This window comes from Charadrius vociferus, unplaced genomic scaffold, assembly GCF_000708025.1.
Source record: "Charadrius vociferus isolate BGI_N301 unplaced genomic scaffold, ASM70802v2 scaffold15, whole genome shotgun sequence".
NCBI classification, from domain to species: domain Eukaryota; kingdom Metazoa; phylum Chordata; class Aves; order Charadriiformes; family Charadriidae; genus Charadrius; species Charadrius vociferus.
This window is the reverse complement of record NW_009650064.1, coordinates 3,988,207-4,004,338: the sequence shown is the minus strand read 5'-3', so window position 1 is coordinate 4,004,338 and position 16,132 is coordinate 3,988,207. Positions and strand designations below refer to the sequence as shown.

Below are 16,132 nucleotides of genomic sequence, written 5' to 3'. Positions count from 1 at the left end.
GCATTCCTGGTATTGCTTTCTGCTCTCCTCTACCACTGAGACTCTAAGACAACTGAGATGTTATCTCTTGATTGCTGCTTACTGGCTGCTCTGTATCCTCACTCACTTGGCCTTTATGCCATATATGAGTTTGCAGCTATGGAAATCTTAATTTGTAGTAATCTCTGTGACTAGAATTTGACTGTAATAGGAAGTTTCTTTGCCATTGTAGCCTTGAATAATTGACTGTGTCTGTTCTCCTTATGGTTAGAAGCCTTACTGATGAGGTCTTGTATGAGGACATTTGGCCACCTTGTTATCCAATATAATAGTTATTATGTATTCCTTGATCCTCTTTCCAGTGTGCTTGTTCATTTGCTATTTTTGATTTTTAGAATTGTAAACTCTTTGAGGAAGGAGCTGTCATTTGTAATTAACTTGTATAATGTCGAGCACAATGGGGCCCAACCTACTGTGGCTTTTAGGCTCTATTGCAAGCTAGCGATATAAGAATTTAGATCATATTAAAGGAAATAGCGTTGAAAATTAAATCTAGAATTGCATTTGTAGTGCATATCCTGAAGTTAAGAAAACCCCTCAATTACAGTGTCAGTATAAATGTTGACCAGTAAATCATTTTCTTTATGAACAAAGACTGCTCCTAAGCAATCAGAGATCAAAGTTATTTGAGAAGTCTGTTTGTTATGTGTTCTGGCTCAGAACAATCCAGGTACAATCTAAATCAGCTAAACTGAGAATACATAATACAAAACATATTTGCTGTCCGTGTGTGGCACAAAAGCAAAAAATTAATTAAAATTATTAAAAATTAATCTGTGGAGATTTGGACCATTCCAGTTGCCTTCATATGTAGCTAGTAGCAGATAAAAGAGTTGAAAATGTTTTCTGGCTTCATAATAGGCAAATTCATTGTGAACTGAACTTAGATATGTTGCTTTTCATTCTGCCACCACTATTTTTGCACCATGCTTCTGGAGAATAAATGCTTTGTGTAGCTGGAAATTAATTTTAAATGAAAGATGATGTCATCCATTAAAAAAAACCCCACACTTCAAATATTCCTTTTGGAGTATTCAATGGCTTTTGTTTTATGACAGTCCTTCCACTTGAAGTTCATTATTTTAGTACTAATATGAATTCTTTCTAGCTTGTATTTGTTGTCATTCTGGTCAAAATCCTATCTATACTTTTCAGTACCTTTTTTTAACTTGTCTTTGGAATTTATAGTGCATCTAGACCTTTTTGTCTTTTTGAGAAAGGTCATAAGCGCTGATTATTTTTTTAAGGTAAAGCTCAGAATACAGCTTTCATGAATACATTTATGTTACAAACACCGAAACTGAAAGACAGGAAGAATTAGATTTGAGAAATATACCTGTACAATTTTGTGCATGGTGTTTACTCAGTCCAGAAATATTTAGGCAATTAGCATAACCAGACAGCTAAACAAGTTAATTATGAGTATTCTTATTTTCAGGGGGATTCCAAATGCTATAAATGTTTCCTGTTTAATCCAGGATTGGTTCTGTGCACTTCATCTTCAGGAAATTATCTCCTGTCTCCAGGAAATTTTCTCCTCTATTCAGGAATTGACGTTTATATTAATGACATCCACATTCACATCGCACATTATCTGCCTTTCTTGCTTTTTCTTTGTCTCTAGCAGTTGGGATGCTTTTCAATAGTGTTTTGCTGTAGAATTTTTTTTTAAACTTGTCCTATCACCTGTTTGTCTGTGATATTTAATTTTTTTTTCCTTTTTTTTTGTGTAGTAGAAGGTATACAGAGTATTCTCTGTTTTGGTGGATGTAACATAAAAGTATTTTAGCATGTATCCTAAGGAAATTATTATAGTACTAGTGTCTTCGCTCATCTGCCCAGCTAGCCTTTTACCCTCATCCACCCTACCAAATAGACTTTAAGACTTTTTGGCATGTTTGGCAGTGCCAAATTTGATGGATGGATGGATGGAAGTCTCAGATATAAGTAATTTACTTTAAGTTTTATTAAAATGTCTGTGTAGGTAGAATAGATTTATCCTATCATTGTTCCCAATGTGGAGTATGAACTTACTAAACGCAGTATTTCAAAACAGAGAACACAACTAGGAAGGATACAGTTGGAGCTTTTGTCTATCAGGCACTAGAGAATCTGTTGTTTCTAAAATCTTATTCTTTCCTAACCTGTTCAGTTTGATTTCAGTAACATTTTGTGCATTAAAAAAAAAAAAAAGTCTGTAATTTGGAACAACCTGGAGTTCATACATGCTCAGTCAACTTCAGGAGTTTGGTTTGAGTCAACTGGGACGTATCACTCCAATATATCAGGGCATGCAAAAATTCTGTTGGACAGATGAGCACATCAAGTTCAGGGAAGGTGAAACCCCAGCATCTTAATTCATGGTACGAAAACAGAGTTGCCTTTGTGTGACTGGTAGTATCAAGAGTCAGGCGTTCTGCTGAAATCGGTATTTGAATACTATGGTGGTAATCTGTTAGGAATTCAGGTGAATAAGGAAATTATTTATGTTAATATCTGATACCGTTATTGTATGTTTTTTTCCTAATTATTTTAATAATAGTAGTGAAAATTGAATGATCTGAACTCTCTATAAAGACTTTTTGACATGTTTAAATGAAACCTTTTTGAGAATGATGTTTAAGCTTTTATCCCTCCTATTCTATGTTGTATTTGAGGAGAGTTTTGAAGTGTACACCATCAGTGGTTTGTTAGCTGTGTGTTCTAATTTTAACATGCAAGCATTCTGATTTGGTCACGGAAAATCAAAGTCTCAGTATGGTAACAGCCAGTATTTAAAGAGTTAATTTCAAGGTGAACTCTGTACCATTCTGACACTACAGAACAGGGGTTCGCAATGTGCCCAGCAAGGAGCAATGGGATTTCACACTCACATGTTCTCAGGGATAATTGCAAGTGACATGTAAGTAGGAATTTTTCTGTGTTCTTGAAAGTGTTTTCTGAGGCAAATAAATCTTCCTAACATTAAGATGCCTGGAGGATTTGGTACCGTGTTCTTTGGCAGTACACCCCTCTTTTGCCAGGACGATAGTTTCTTCTGATGATGCAAGCCCTAACTCAGCTCATTAACTTCCCTGTAGAAATTGGCGTGCCAGTAAGAGGAGCGGCGGCGGCTGAGGAGGCTGCGATGGGGAACGCGCAGAGAAAGTTTCACAGCAAAGGAGGCGGCAGTAAGGCTGAAGACCGAGAGACGCAGAAGCAGAAGGAATCCACTGAGAGCGGATTAAAAAAAGGCACATCACAGAAAAAAACGCAAAAGCATTTGTCGGACCATGAAGGTGAAGTTAATGGCTATTTACAGGGTGATCTAAAGGGTGAAAGCCCCGAAGCTGAGATCTGCAGATCGCACGGAGCAGGAGCTGGGTCGGCTGGTGGTGGCAGTTCTGCTTCACTTCCTCCTACTGCGGCAAAACTAAAATGTGAAGGAAACGAGTTATTTAAGAGTGGACAGTTTGGAGAAGCTGTGCTCAAATACTCGGAGGCAATTGAGTATGTCATGGGTCTAGGTGAGTGCAAAACCTTATATTTAAATCTAGGATTATTGTTTAGATTATTTAAAGGAACTACAAATGAACTAACCTGGATTTTTGGCAGGAGTTGCTGTGCAGTAAATTCTTTGTCATTGTCAGTAGAGGATAATTCACGTGGTATAAAATATAGGAAGACGAGTAAAATAGTCTTTAGAGCTCTTAGCTTTTATTTATGTGTTTGAATAACAACATATTCTAGGGGACATGATAAAGGAAAGCTCCTTACAGCTTTGCATTGTCAGCAAACTGCATCACTGCAGTGCACCTTACAGTCTGCAAGTCTTTAATTCTTGCATGTTATTGTAGTAATGGTCTTTGATTTTAATTGTAACTTCTTTTAGGAGAACAGAGTCCAGATGATTTAAGTGTCTTGTACTCAAACAGAGCAGCGTGTTACCTCAAAGAAGGCAACTGCAGTGACTGCATTCAGGATTGTAACAGGTAAATTGCAACCTCCCATGTAGAGCAACAACATTCCTGATGATGATTAAACAGTTTAATTGATAGATTGTTATTGCAGTTTGACTTAGCACAATCCAGTAAAGTCTGATTCCCTGTCTAAATGACAGATAACTTTGTCAGTTATGTAAACAGTCACATGGAACCTAGGAAAGGAGTAACTTTTAAGTTACTGTCTTACTGCGTGAGGGCAGGTATTAGGCTTCTTGTGTATGCAGAAATGCATAGCAGGGTTAAAATTTTTTCATATAAAAGCAGGCTTGCTTCAGTGATGCTCTGTAGTAACTCAGGTGTAAAAGCTTTCTTAAGCCAGATGCTTATCACAGTGTTGGAAATTGCTTTCAATCGTGTATGGCACATATGTGTTTGTCTTCTGTGTTTGGTTTGTTGACTTATTTTGTTTTTTTAAAATACATAATTGGCGTAGTTATAAACAGTAGTTACAGCTGTTCAGAAATTGAGCTAAAATCCTTTCTGCATATTGTGGCTTTTATACAAGAGTCAGAGAGTATCAGGCACCTTCAATAACTTCCAAACACTGCGTTCCACTATATTATTGCTGTATTTCTAGATGTCTTTTTTATATTTTTATATATAGTGTTAGTAAGATTGAGGCTTACGGTGCAAAAAAGGATCCCAAGACAGTTAGAAATCTTATTAATTAGTTGCATTTTTTTACAGCACAACCCAACTGTTAAAAAACCCCACCCCAAAACTAAAAATAAAATATGCATGTAACTTTGTATCAACCAAATATTTGACTTACTGTGTATATTCTACCTGACAGAAAAGTTTTCTGAAAATGCCATATGAAAAAATTTACTTGTTAACAATATTTTGTTAAAACAGATGCAGGACCATAGACAGCTGGCTGATAAAACAGGATGGCATACTTAACAGCCATCATATTTTTATGTTCAGGAGGTCTGAAGTATGTAAGACTTCAACTGAAATCAGTAATACAATGGTTTTGGGTTTTGTGTTCTTACCAATTGGAAGCTTATTTCCTTACTACTTAATGATAGTGTCCTTAATGTCGTGCATATTTTCTGAATACACAAGGATCCATGATGCTAAGTGAGCACAACAGAGGTAGAAATAATTTAGAGACTGGGAAGCAGAACTGCAAAACTGCAAACGTACATGAATTAAGCAATGTCAATTAAATCTTCTCTAGGTAACACAACATAAGGGATGATCTACGAATAGGTTACTTGATTGCAAAATAAAAATTGTGTAGGGCTTATATGCATGATATAAAAATAAGTATTGAGCATTTATATCTTACTAAGTTTTAGCTATTTAGGGCTTAGAACTGTATCAAAACCCCTCTGTTGGATTTCTTTTTGTCTCAAGACTCTGATTTGGAGTGCCTTTGATTCTTGTTACAGACAGTCAAATAGAACTCCTATGCATTAATGTTATTTTATTTAGTACTGTGGTGTGGTTTGGTACCTGGCTGTATTATCTTTGCATTCTACCCTGGAAATGTAGTTTTCCATTCCCACTGATGCGCTTCTTCAAGCAGTGTTCGTCTTCCCCTGAATTTATTTATGGTTGGTTTTTACTTCATTCTTGATGTTAGGAACCTGAAATTGCATTAATGTTCTTTTAAGTTACAGAATCTCAAGCATTTTTGCAGAGGTTTTGTAGGGGCAAGATGTTGTGCACTGTTGTGTTTTTCAGATGCATTCAGCAACGTAAACAGAAATGGAATGTTGGAAATATTTATGAAATGGAAATTGGAAATGTGTATTCTAGAAATCATTGTTTCTCTAGCTTTAGGAGCAGTAATGGTGCAAAGCCAATTTACAGCAAAGGTGGCCAACAGCCTCCTGGGCACATAAAGAGGAGCACAGCTAGGGGATTGAGGGAAGTGATTATCCCCTTGTACTCAGCACGTTAGACAACATCTATGATAACTGTATCGGTTTTCGGCTTCCCAGTACAAGAAAGATAGTGATCAACTGGAGTGACTTGAGTGAAGTGTCACTGAGGTGGTTGTGAAGTCTGGAGCACTTGCCTGGAGAGGAGAGACCGAGGGAGCTGGCTTTGTTCAGCTAAGAGGAGGATGGCTTCCAGGGGTCCTAACAGCAGCCTGCCAGTACCTATGAGGAGACTATCCAGAGTCCTGGCTCTTTCTTGTAGTGCATTGTGGAAGGACAAGAAGAGCCAAAATTGAACTACAGAAGGTTTGGACTGTGCATTAGGAGAAATCTTTTCCCCATGAACAGTGGGGGCATTGCAACAGGTTGCCCAGAGATGTTGTGCAGAGATCCTTTGGAGGTTTTCAAGGCCCAATTGGATAAAGCACTGAGCTGATCTCAGAGCTGACCCTACTTCTGGCAGAAGGTTGGACTAGGGATCTCACAGCCTGAATTATTTTTTGATTCCGTGAAATCTAATTGACTAGACTCATCTTAATTTCAGTATTTCAAAGTCTCTCTCTTTTTAGCAAGAATCATTGATTAATAAAAGGCAGTCTTAAATGAAGTCTCTGTGGACTGCTTCTTCATATTGCTGGAAAAGAACATGGTGTTTGGAAGGAGTTCTAATTGCACAGTGTCAGGGGTTGAGGTCAGTGTTGGTGAGGCACACAATCAGAAGAATAAACAGACAAAAGGCAAAAAACTAAAAGCCAAAAAAAAGACAGGTGAATATTCATGTCTTACTAAATGTATTTTTACATACATACTTCCACGTAAGGAAGAAGAACTGAAAATCATATAGGCAAAAGCACCATATACTTGAAATCTGTAGATCTAGGCATGACTTAAGAAAAATAGCTTTTGCTTTTAAACAGCTGCCGTTACATTAATCTTTTCTTGGTGATGAAAGCAGTTTTCCAGATGGAAGATAGGGATTTGAGTAGAGCAAGTTGTAGTAAAAGCACTAACAATTTCATAACTGCATGTCATTTAGGGTATTAATACACACCACTTGGTCCTGGTTTCCTTGATTATGTTACTGCAAGGCCCATCGGAAATCACAAAGTTGTTACATATAGTCATGTATATCATAAAATAGTTTTATTAATATTATTTCAGTTACAATTCTGTGTATTTCTGTTTCAATCCTGCTTTCTTCTTTTGTTTTCTCCAGAGCTCTGGAGCTTCAACCGTTTTCCCTTAAGCCTCTTCTACGACGAGCAATGGCAAATGAGTCTATGGAGCGGTATCGACAGGCATACATTGATTATAAAACAGTCCTACAAATAGACAGCAGCATCCAAGCAGCAAATGATAGCGCTAATAGGTAACTCCTCTTACAATTTTTCTGATATCCATCCAAATAGAAAAGTAGAATTCAATTTTGTTTGTTTTACGTGCTTCCTCTGTTCTGTATCCCTCAGTGTCAGGGTCGTCACAACTAGTGCTTTATAACTACAGGTCTGGCTGTTTCATTTAGTTGTTTCCCCATAGCTTCACAGTTTTCCTCTGTGAGCAGTAGGTCACTTTCTGTTTGAAAAATGTAGTATTTTAAAGACTTTTTTTCACTGGTGTTTGAACTTGCTTTGTTTCCTAACTTGTATTTGATACCATGTAAAGTAATACTTTAAGGTCCGTACCTTTTCTCTGACATTTCTTTTTCCTTTTCGTATTAGCAGTCTTCCTGTGGCAGTTGGAGATTTATGTTAAGTGTGAAACCTGTATGCTGCAGTTGTGTAAACAGTGAAGTAGCTTGATACAGTGGTTGGCTACAAAGCTTAGAGGTGTAAAAAATATAATTGAATATTATTTTTAACTTACGTATTAATACTTACAACATTAATTCTTGCTGCCAAGAGAGATGTCTCAATTGCTATACTTGTATTTTAATAGTGTAAAATTAGTGTATACACACTATTGTGTTCTCATTAATGTGTAGTAAGTACTTAAATGCGTGAATGATAGGATTTTCCTTTCCCTTTTCTTTCCTTTTTTCTTTTAATGGACAGGAAAAGTATTTATGAAAGCAGAACAGCCATTAATCATTGAGCAGGAACCCACATGCATGCAACTTTTAACAATGGAATCCAGTACCTTTTTTTCTTTTTAAGGCAAGGCCACGAGCACTTACATTTTTACTTCATTAAAAAGTCCATAATATCTTTAAATTCTGCATATTTGACTGGCGGTGGCCAATGGAGATCATGACGCTTTATCATCTCCTCTTAGAAATCTTATATTTGATAACACAACAAATTGTTACTGATCTCCTGTATCTCCACTGATAATAGAGCAAATGGATTGGTGAGATAACTGCTCATCCTGGTATCTGTGTGATTATTATACTTTTTTAAAATCTTCCTGGCTTATTTTATCTGCAGATACTCTTTTCATATTTCTCCTTGACTTGTAACTTGCTTAGTAATAAGCTTATTTCCTTTTTTTCCCCTTAACACTCTTCCTTTTCTCCTCTCTAGGCCTTCCTTATGTTTTTAGCTTCACTACTCATTACTCTTTCCTCCCTGGCAACCTTATTTCAGCTGCTTCTTCCTTCTTCTCTTCTGCTGGTAATTCATTTTTGCTTGCAAATTCTTAGTTTCTAAAGCATAGACCTCCTGCATAATCGAAGTTTTACTATAATTTATTTTTTAATGTTTTATCATTTATGAATTAAACTGAAATTGTTTACCAAAGTATTCATTCTCATTTCCAAAGTAACAGACCTTTCTAAAATTAATTTTAACAAAAAATGGTAGTTCTTCTGCTGCCTTTCAACTGCAAGAGACAACCCCAAAATGTAATTTAATTTTTTTTAATACTAGGAATATTAGGTCTTAACAGTCTGCTTTTATTGGAGGATTTCTTTGGTTTTAAGTTCCTGCAGGAAATTGGGTGGTGATGCTGTAGAAAGCTGACATGAAAAACTCATCATCCTACTTGTGTCTGAAGGTTTGACAAATCGTGTTAAGGCTTGTCTTTCTGTACTTACCTAACTAAGCAGGCTTTCCAAAAAATCTTAGAATTGAACAAGTATTCAGTCTAATATTTCTAATAATTCACATGTAAAAGACAAGTAGAATTTTTAATATAAAGCCTTTACTTGATCATTTTGCAATCAGAAGGAAATAATTAAGAATGTAAGTACATATTTTTATGAAGTCAACTGAAAACAAGTATAAACAGTTATTTGAGTGTTTATCGTGTGGATTAGATGATATTAAATTGTGTCTTTTATTGGTTATCCTGAGGTGATTTTTAGATAAATTGGACGGACTTTCTTTTAATGGTGTGTGCCAAGTTACAGGAGAATGCATTTCAAGCACGCTTTTCATTAGTGGCATTTTCCTACCTTTGTGAACATCAATGAATTTCCTACTTTGTGTACTTTAATTTCTTCTTGAGTGAGTGTTTTATTATTTGCTGTTAGAAATGCAGAAGCTCTGTGTGGGTCAATACGTTTATGCATTTCCATTTACTAAACTGGAGTTTCATTCCAGTCATCTCAACTCCTTTAACATCAGTTAACAAATTGCATTAGATAGGATGGGAACTTCTGTTACAAAGTCCCATATGAGTTTTGTACAAAGAAATTTGTGATGAACTCCAAAACTGCAGGATTGTTGGGTCAAGTTAGGGTATTAGTGGTAGGGAATGAGTGTATTTGTCCCATTTTTTTCATGAGATACCTGTACTTTTTAAACTAATCATGGCACTCAGGTATGCATTTTTGCAAACGACTATGCTTAGATTATTGTATTACAAGAAGTTGATTGATCGTGAAATACTGCAGGAGCCTTTCTGTTTATATTGATGAATTAAATCAGGTTTTTTTCTCCAACTTTTTAAGCTCATTTATGATAAATGGAGAAAAGTTAAACAGGAAGTCAGTGGGACCGTGGTTTACTGTAGAATTATTCTGCTACTTTCTAATACCTAAATGGAATGAATTGACTTTTTAATACAAAGCGTACAGTTTTGTTCTCTAATAAAACAACCTGGGTAAATCATAGGGCTGTTTAATTTATGATGGTATGCCACATTTTACTTATGAACTGAATTCAGACTATCATTAAAACCCCTGAAGTTTTAGTAAAATTAGAGCAAAACAGAAGTTGGACAAGCTGCTTTGTTGGTATGTCCTATAATATACTGCTTAGGAATGACACAGGTAGAGGAGAGCCCATGGAAGGGCATATACAACTAACACACAGAAAAATATTCTTCTTGTTCACCTAGAGAACAAGTAAAGCAACTAGATAATACTACAAAATGTGATATTCTGTGTATGAAGAAAGTTACTTTCAATTCAAAAATACAAGAAACGGTATGTTTCATGCAACTTTATGTAATACATAAAGTCACACATTACATAGCTCTACAAACAGCCTTGTCACATTGTGTTCTTAATTTGGGAGGGTTTTTTGGGTGTGTATTCCTGTAGTATGTTTTTTATACCTGTATCAGGTGAAAATGCACCTAATATACAAATCTAAGTTTTATTTGCTATAGCATCAGTGTGACTTGCTTTACTATTCAATTTAGAGTTTTCCTATGTGAAAGTAGGCATTACACTTATCACCAGTTGAACTTGACTGTTAAGCTCATTTTGAGATTAGAAGACGTTGATCTATTACTCTTATTCTCATAATTGATTAATATTTGTTTGGTTTAAAAAAAAAACAAAACAAAAAAACCAAAACCAACAAAACACTACAAAAATTGTAATGGAATCATGAAGTCTTGTATGGCTTTGCTCATTATGTTTACTTAGGTCTTTCTCCAAAACGTATCACAGCAATGAAAAACTCCTAGTTGAATGGATTTTGCATTGAACCTCTCATGTACAGACATAATTGACCTATATATATGTGTTGGTTTAAGAAAGACTAAACAATTTTTTTTATATTTTCTTAGCATTTTTAAATGGGGATAAAGAATGATTGATTGATGAATTTCTGACTGTTTTATAAAATGCAACTTAATACCTACTTTGTGACCTGCATTGATTATTTAGAGAATTGTTGTGTAAGAAGTTTCATTTGACATTGGCAAATTTATGTACCACACTATGTCTGAGGATATTATAATCTATACTTGTTACAAGTAATACTTATGAACAGCTGAGAAAAGTAAACAAAATAAATAATTTTTTTTCCTATTTCTTTATTGCATGTGGTAGGCAGTGTTTAGAGCTTAGTTGCAAAATCAATCATATGCTTAAATATTTACAGATCATGCTGAAGTCAGCCTCTTGTCATCTAAATGCTAGCATGAATACTCTAAAAAGTAAAAAAAATCTAAATCTTAAATGAGTGCAATACAGTTGACTGATGTGACAATCTTTTTTTAAATTAGTCCTGAGGATAATGGTTGAGTTGTTTTTTGAAAAATTGGAACATTGCATTATTTACTTTGGGTGTAAGTTATTAAAGCATGAGTTAAAGATATGAAAAGTCATGTTGGTGGGGCTTTTCTCTTTCAGAATAACAAAGACTTTAATAGATCAGGATGGTCCCAGTTGGAGGGAGAAACTGCCACCGATTCCAGTTGTCCCAGTTGCTGCTCAGCTACACAGGTGGGATGGAGGAAACTTTACTTCAGACAGTAAGCCAAGATGTACTACAGATATCAACAGAGAAGAACAGTTGCAGATGAATCGTATGTAGAGCTAATGCAAATATATATACAAAAAATAAAATCATTTTAATTGAAAACTGGAATATGATTTAATAATGTCAAAGAAACTGTTTTAGAAAATATTTATCAGAGACCCTTGTGAAAAGCCAGTTAGGTGATGGTCTTTTACCTGATTGGGTTTAATGTGCTTTATAGAGCCACAGTTATGATAAATTTTTTTAAGCGAAGTGATGTGGTTTGCAGCATATAATTTCTGAAGTTATATAAAATAAAATACAGCAGAAATACTCATCAGCAGTATATTGAGTGCTGTCACAAATATCAGTAGTTTCCCTGACATCACACTATAGTTATAAAACAGTTTTGCCCAAAACCCCACCACCCAGACAAACACCCAAACTCAGTAACATAATTAGCTGCATAATCTGAAGCTGTCATTTAATTGTCCACGAAAGCATTACTTCAGAATAGAAAGGGTAGACTTGTAGGTGACTAGTAGTTAGTGAAACAGACTATAGAAGAACACTCCTGATTTTTATGTTTTTCTTAGGATGGATTCTAACTTTGACAGCGGCCATTTAGTAGTCACCTTGCAAAGATGTTAGTTCTGGACTTGTTTACACATAAGCACTGAGTGCTTAACTCCTTTAGGAAACTTTCTCCCTCCTGATTCCTCTCCCCGCTTCCTTGCAGTTCCCATTTTTCTCCTCCAGTAAATCAGGTGAAGGAAGCTTTTTCATTCAGTATTTATTGAAATGAAATATTCTTTTTGCAAAGGCCTGAACTGTATGATTTTTTTCACTCAACTTTGAGTTTATTTCAGTACAAAGAAAAGTAGTGCTGAAGATAATCTCCCCTTACTTAATACAGGGGAGGTTGCAATGCATAACTGGGTTGCTGGCCAAATACGTAGCAGTGATAGGGTTATCTGTCCGTAACGCATTACTGCAATAATGTATGTCCTCAAATAATCTGTGCTCTTGGGCACTACAGTTTTAATGACTTTAAAATTATCTTTCAGATAGCATTGAATTTACTTGTACCTGATGTAGAGACAACTTACAAATATGTGTGTTTATGAGAATTGGACATTTTCTCAAGAATAAGACAAGTTCTAGAAACTGGTAGTAGTGTGGTTTACATACAATTTGAATAGTAGTGCATATTAAACTTCAGTAACGCTGCAGAAAATTATTTTTCATTGAAGAAACATGAGGCACGTTTATAATTTAAGCTCAATTGAATTGATACAAATTTTAATCTACTTTTTAAAACGTCCAGTGACAAGTATTTTCATTACAGTTGTCAGCGTATGTCATTACTGATTAATCACTCTTAAGGATTAGGTAGCAATTGGGTTTAACCTTGGGTTTTTCTTAAATGAAGTAGAAAAGGGATATTTTGCACAATTGTTGCTATTAAGCATAAGTGCTTTGCTTGGAAAGTGCTTTTTGTTGTACTGATTGTACTCCAGGCTTTTTCTGTTATTATGGAGCACAAGTTGTTGGATTTTTGTTTCAATGTATAACCAACCTATTTAAACCTTTTAAGTAGTAAATTTGGATCTATATGACCTTGTGTAACTTTGTCAAGAGAGAGAATTAGAAGATCATTGCAGTGAAAAGTATATAGATAAGTGGTTCCTGAGAACACTAGTGATTGTGTTTAGCCTGTTAGGAAAGTTAACAAACTGGCCACCGCTGTCTTCATGAAGCGTGCTCTTGTGGCGTTTTGCTGCAAAACATGTCTTAGTCTATTTCAAATAAAGTGGGCTTTGTTTAGGCTTTGTTTTTAGAAATATTAAATGAAGACTGTCTAACCATTTTCTTCCCTGAAGAAGGGATCTAACTCTAAGGTTGTGCTTTCCTTCTTGGGCCTGTACTAAACCAGTGGGACCTGACAGTGATAGCTGGTGCCAGAAGCGTGCCAGCAATAATGTTCAGTCAGTAGTTAAGACTTACTGGTGGCTGACACTTTTTTGCAACAATTGTCTGTTGTTTTTTGTGTTTTACAACTTGAGTTATAATTTAGTTGTCTTTCTTGCATACATCTGTTCTGGTTTCACGTCATTACTGAATTTTTTCCCCAAGTTCACATGTAGTTTTCCACCATAGGAGACTGCCATGTTTTTATAAAAGAACTCACCGAGTTTAATTATTGGTTAAAATAATTAAAATAATGGTTATATACAGTGTTTAAAACCTGAAGCTTGGCAAGGGGCTCATATTCTTTAGCAAGGTACAGAAAGTAGATTTTTCCATTATGATTTACTTAGACCTATGTTACTAATTATTGTTTGCTCACAACAGACATGAAACTGCAGTCAGGATTGGTTTTCCACTGCAAACGTCACTAAAAATTGTAGTCTACCCCAGAAGCGTGTGCAACAAATGATGTGGAATTTAGAAGAAAATACAATTATGGAAGAACACAATATTGATTTAAAAAGTATAGTTAGGTGTTTTCAGGTTCCTCAAAGCATCTTTTATAAGTAGCTATTTATAGAATATTACTGATGTATCACTAACCCCTACTGATGTGATGATTTGTATGTCATTGTCAGTTTAGCATAGCAGTTGTGATATATAGTTGGTTGCAGAAAGAGTAGTAGACCAAATTATGGGCACCTCGGTGTGATGGTAAAGATCTAGAAGGCCTTTAATCCTGCTGATTAAATCTCGACCATTGGAAATAAAACTGGTATCTCAGTGGAGATACATAGTCCCTCTCTACCACACTGAGGGAGTAGAATGAAGGAGGTGAAAGTGTAGAGCTGTCTGTTGCATTCCCATTATTTTCAGCAAAATAGTTACCCTGGTGTGTGGGGAAGTAGGTGTAGTGCCAAGTGTAGATACAGTAGTTTAGTTTACTTATTTCTTAGTGCAGCAGGGAAATCTGGGACAGAAATGGCAATGTGCAGAGTGAAAAGATACTCCAATTGCCAGGCATTTATTCTGAGTCTGGGTAGATTATTCAGCTACCCTTAATGAACTGACCTTCTTATGTAACACTCTGATCCTTTTGTAATGTAGGTGAGAAAGCTGAGGAGAAGTTCAAGACATTAAAAAATGAAGGGAATGAATTTGTAAAAAAGGGTAAATATGAAGAAGCGGTAAATAAATACAGTGAATGCATGAAGTTAAATACCGAGGAATGTACGATCTACACTAACAGGTAAAGATGTAAAATCTAACCCCACTTTGTGGGATAAAAATAACATTTTCTCACTGCAAATACAGCTTTTGCATCCCTTCAGCCATTGTTGTAAAAAAAAGGATTTTTTTCCTACTTGATGAGTGTTTCTAATAACAAAATGTATTTTTTTGTTAAACTGCATTATTTTCCAAGGGGAGCAAGTATTAATGTCACTGACACGTATCTTAAAATCTTTATATAAATAGAGCAAGCAACAGTAAAAGTTACAATTAGCATAGCATTTTGCAGCATTTGTTCAGAATACTGGTATGATTTTAATTAAAAACTAACATGCAGTAGCAGTATCTCAAATATGAAGAGTAATAATTCAGAGAAAATGTACATTTTGAGAGAATAAAAGTAGGAACGTGGTCATGCAACAGCATTATTTTAAAGGTTGACCTAATTCTGCAGCATAGTTCTTTATTCTGTAATCTTATCAGCTTTCACAAACTTAAGAAGGATTTGATTAGGCCAGTACTTGAATAGGAGTCTTCCAAGTAATAATTAGGTGCAGAAAGCAGTATTGCTTAGTTAATCTAGAGCACCTTTTGTACCCAGAATGGCTTACTATATTAACTGCTGTACTATCATATACTAACATAGGCTCTGCTTTTAAAATACTTGCTTATCTGCCTAACTTCAAGCATTAGTCATACTTGGAATTTTGACTCAGTGGAGAAATTGGCACTCTCTAACTCCATCCAGTGATGTTATTAATACTTACTGGGTTTGATGTACTTTAAAAGATACCACATTGAGTCTGAATTGTATGAAGTATTGTAATGAACATTTATGAGTCAGTTACTGTTGGCACTACAGCACTGTAGAATTTACTTATATTGCAGTATATTCTGTTTTTCTGTGTTAGAGCTCTCTGTTACTTGAAACTGTATAAATATGAAGAGGCTAAGCAAGATTGTGATCATGTTCTTCAGATAGAAGATTCTAATATTAAAGCTTTTTATAGAAGAGCACTAGCGTACAAAGGATTACAGGTGAGGAAAAAGAGCATGGCAGGTATTCTTAAGCACTTCTAAACTTGCTTATCCTCTTCAAAGGCAGTTGCAGTAAATGGGTGAATAAAAAGTATGCAGTGCTGATGATTTATTACTTTATAGAGCATTAGGCATACATAAAATATTATATAAATATTTTTGCAACATAAAAACTGGCACGTTGACTTGTAATAATTTGAGAAAATACAAGAATATTGGAATAAATGAGGTTTGACTGGAGATTGGTTAAGCAAGTTTCAACGCTGTTCTAATGTTCTAATATTGTTCTGGGTATCCCAGCCTGTTTTTTTTCTGTCAGGGTGTTTACTGTATCTTTACTGATGAC

The 16,132-nt window shown here is 35.3% G+C and overlaps 1 protein-coding gene across 1 annotated transcript in view; it reads left to right on the top strand.

Moving 5' to 3' along the window:
* Nucleotides 1-16,132, top strand: part of SPAG1 (sperm associated antigen 1) — a 43,011-nt gene that overhangs the window by 20,970 nt on the left and 5,909 nt on the right. Inside the window, exons 9-14 of the mRNA XM_009891914.1 lie at nucleotides 3,120-3,545; nucleotides 3,911-4,010; nucleotides 7,131-7,283; nucleotides 11,439-11,614; nucleotides 14,626-14,767; nucleotides 15,660-15,786. Coding sequence (XP_009890216.1) covers nucleotides 3,120-3,545; nucleotides 3,911-4,010; nucleotides 7,131-7,283; nucleotides 11,439-11,614; nucleotides 14,626-14,767; nucleotides 15,660-15,786 — 1,124 coding nt within the window. The remainder of the gene's footprint in view (nucleotides 1-3,119; nucleotides 3,546-3,910; nucleotides 4,011-7,130; nucleotides 7,284-11,438; nucleotides 11,615-14,625; nucleotides 14,768-15,659; nucleotides 15,787-16,132) is intronic.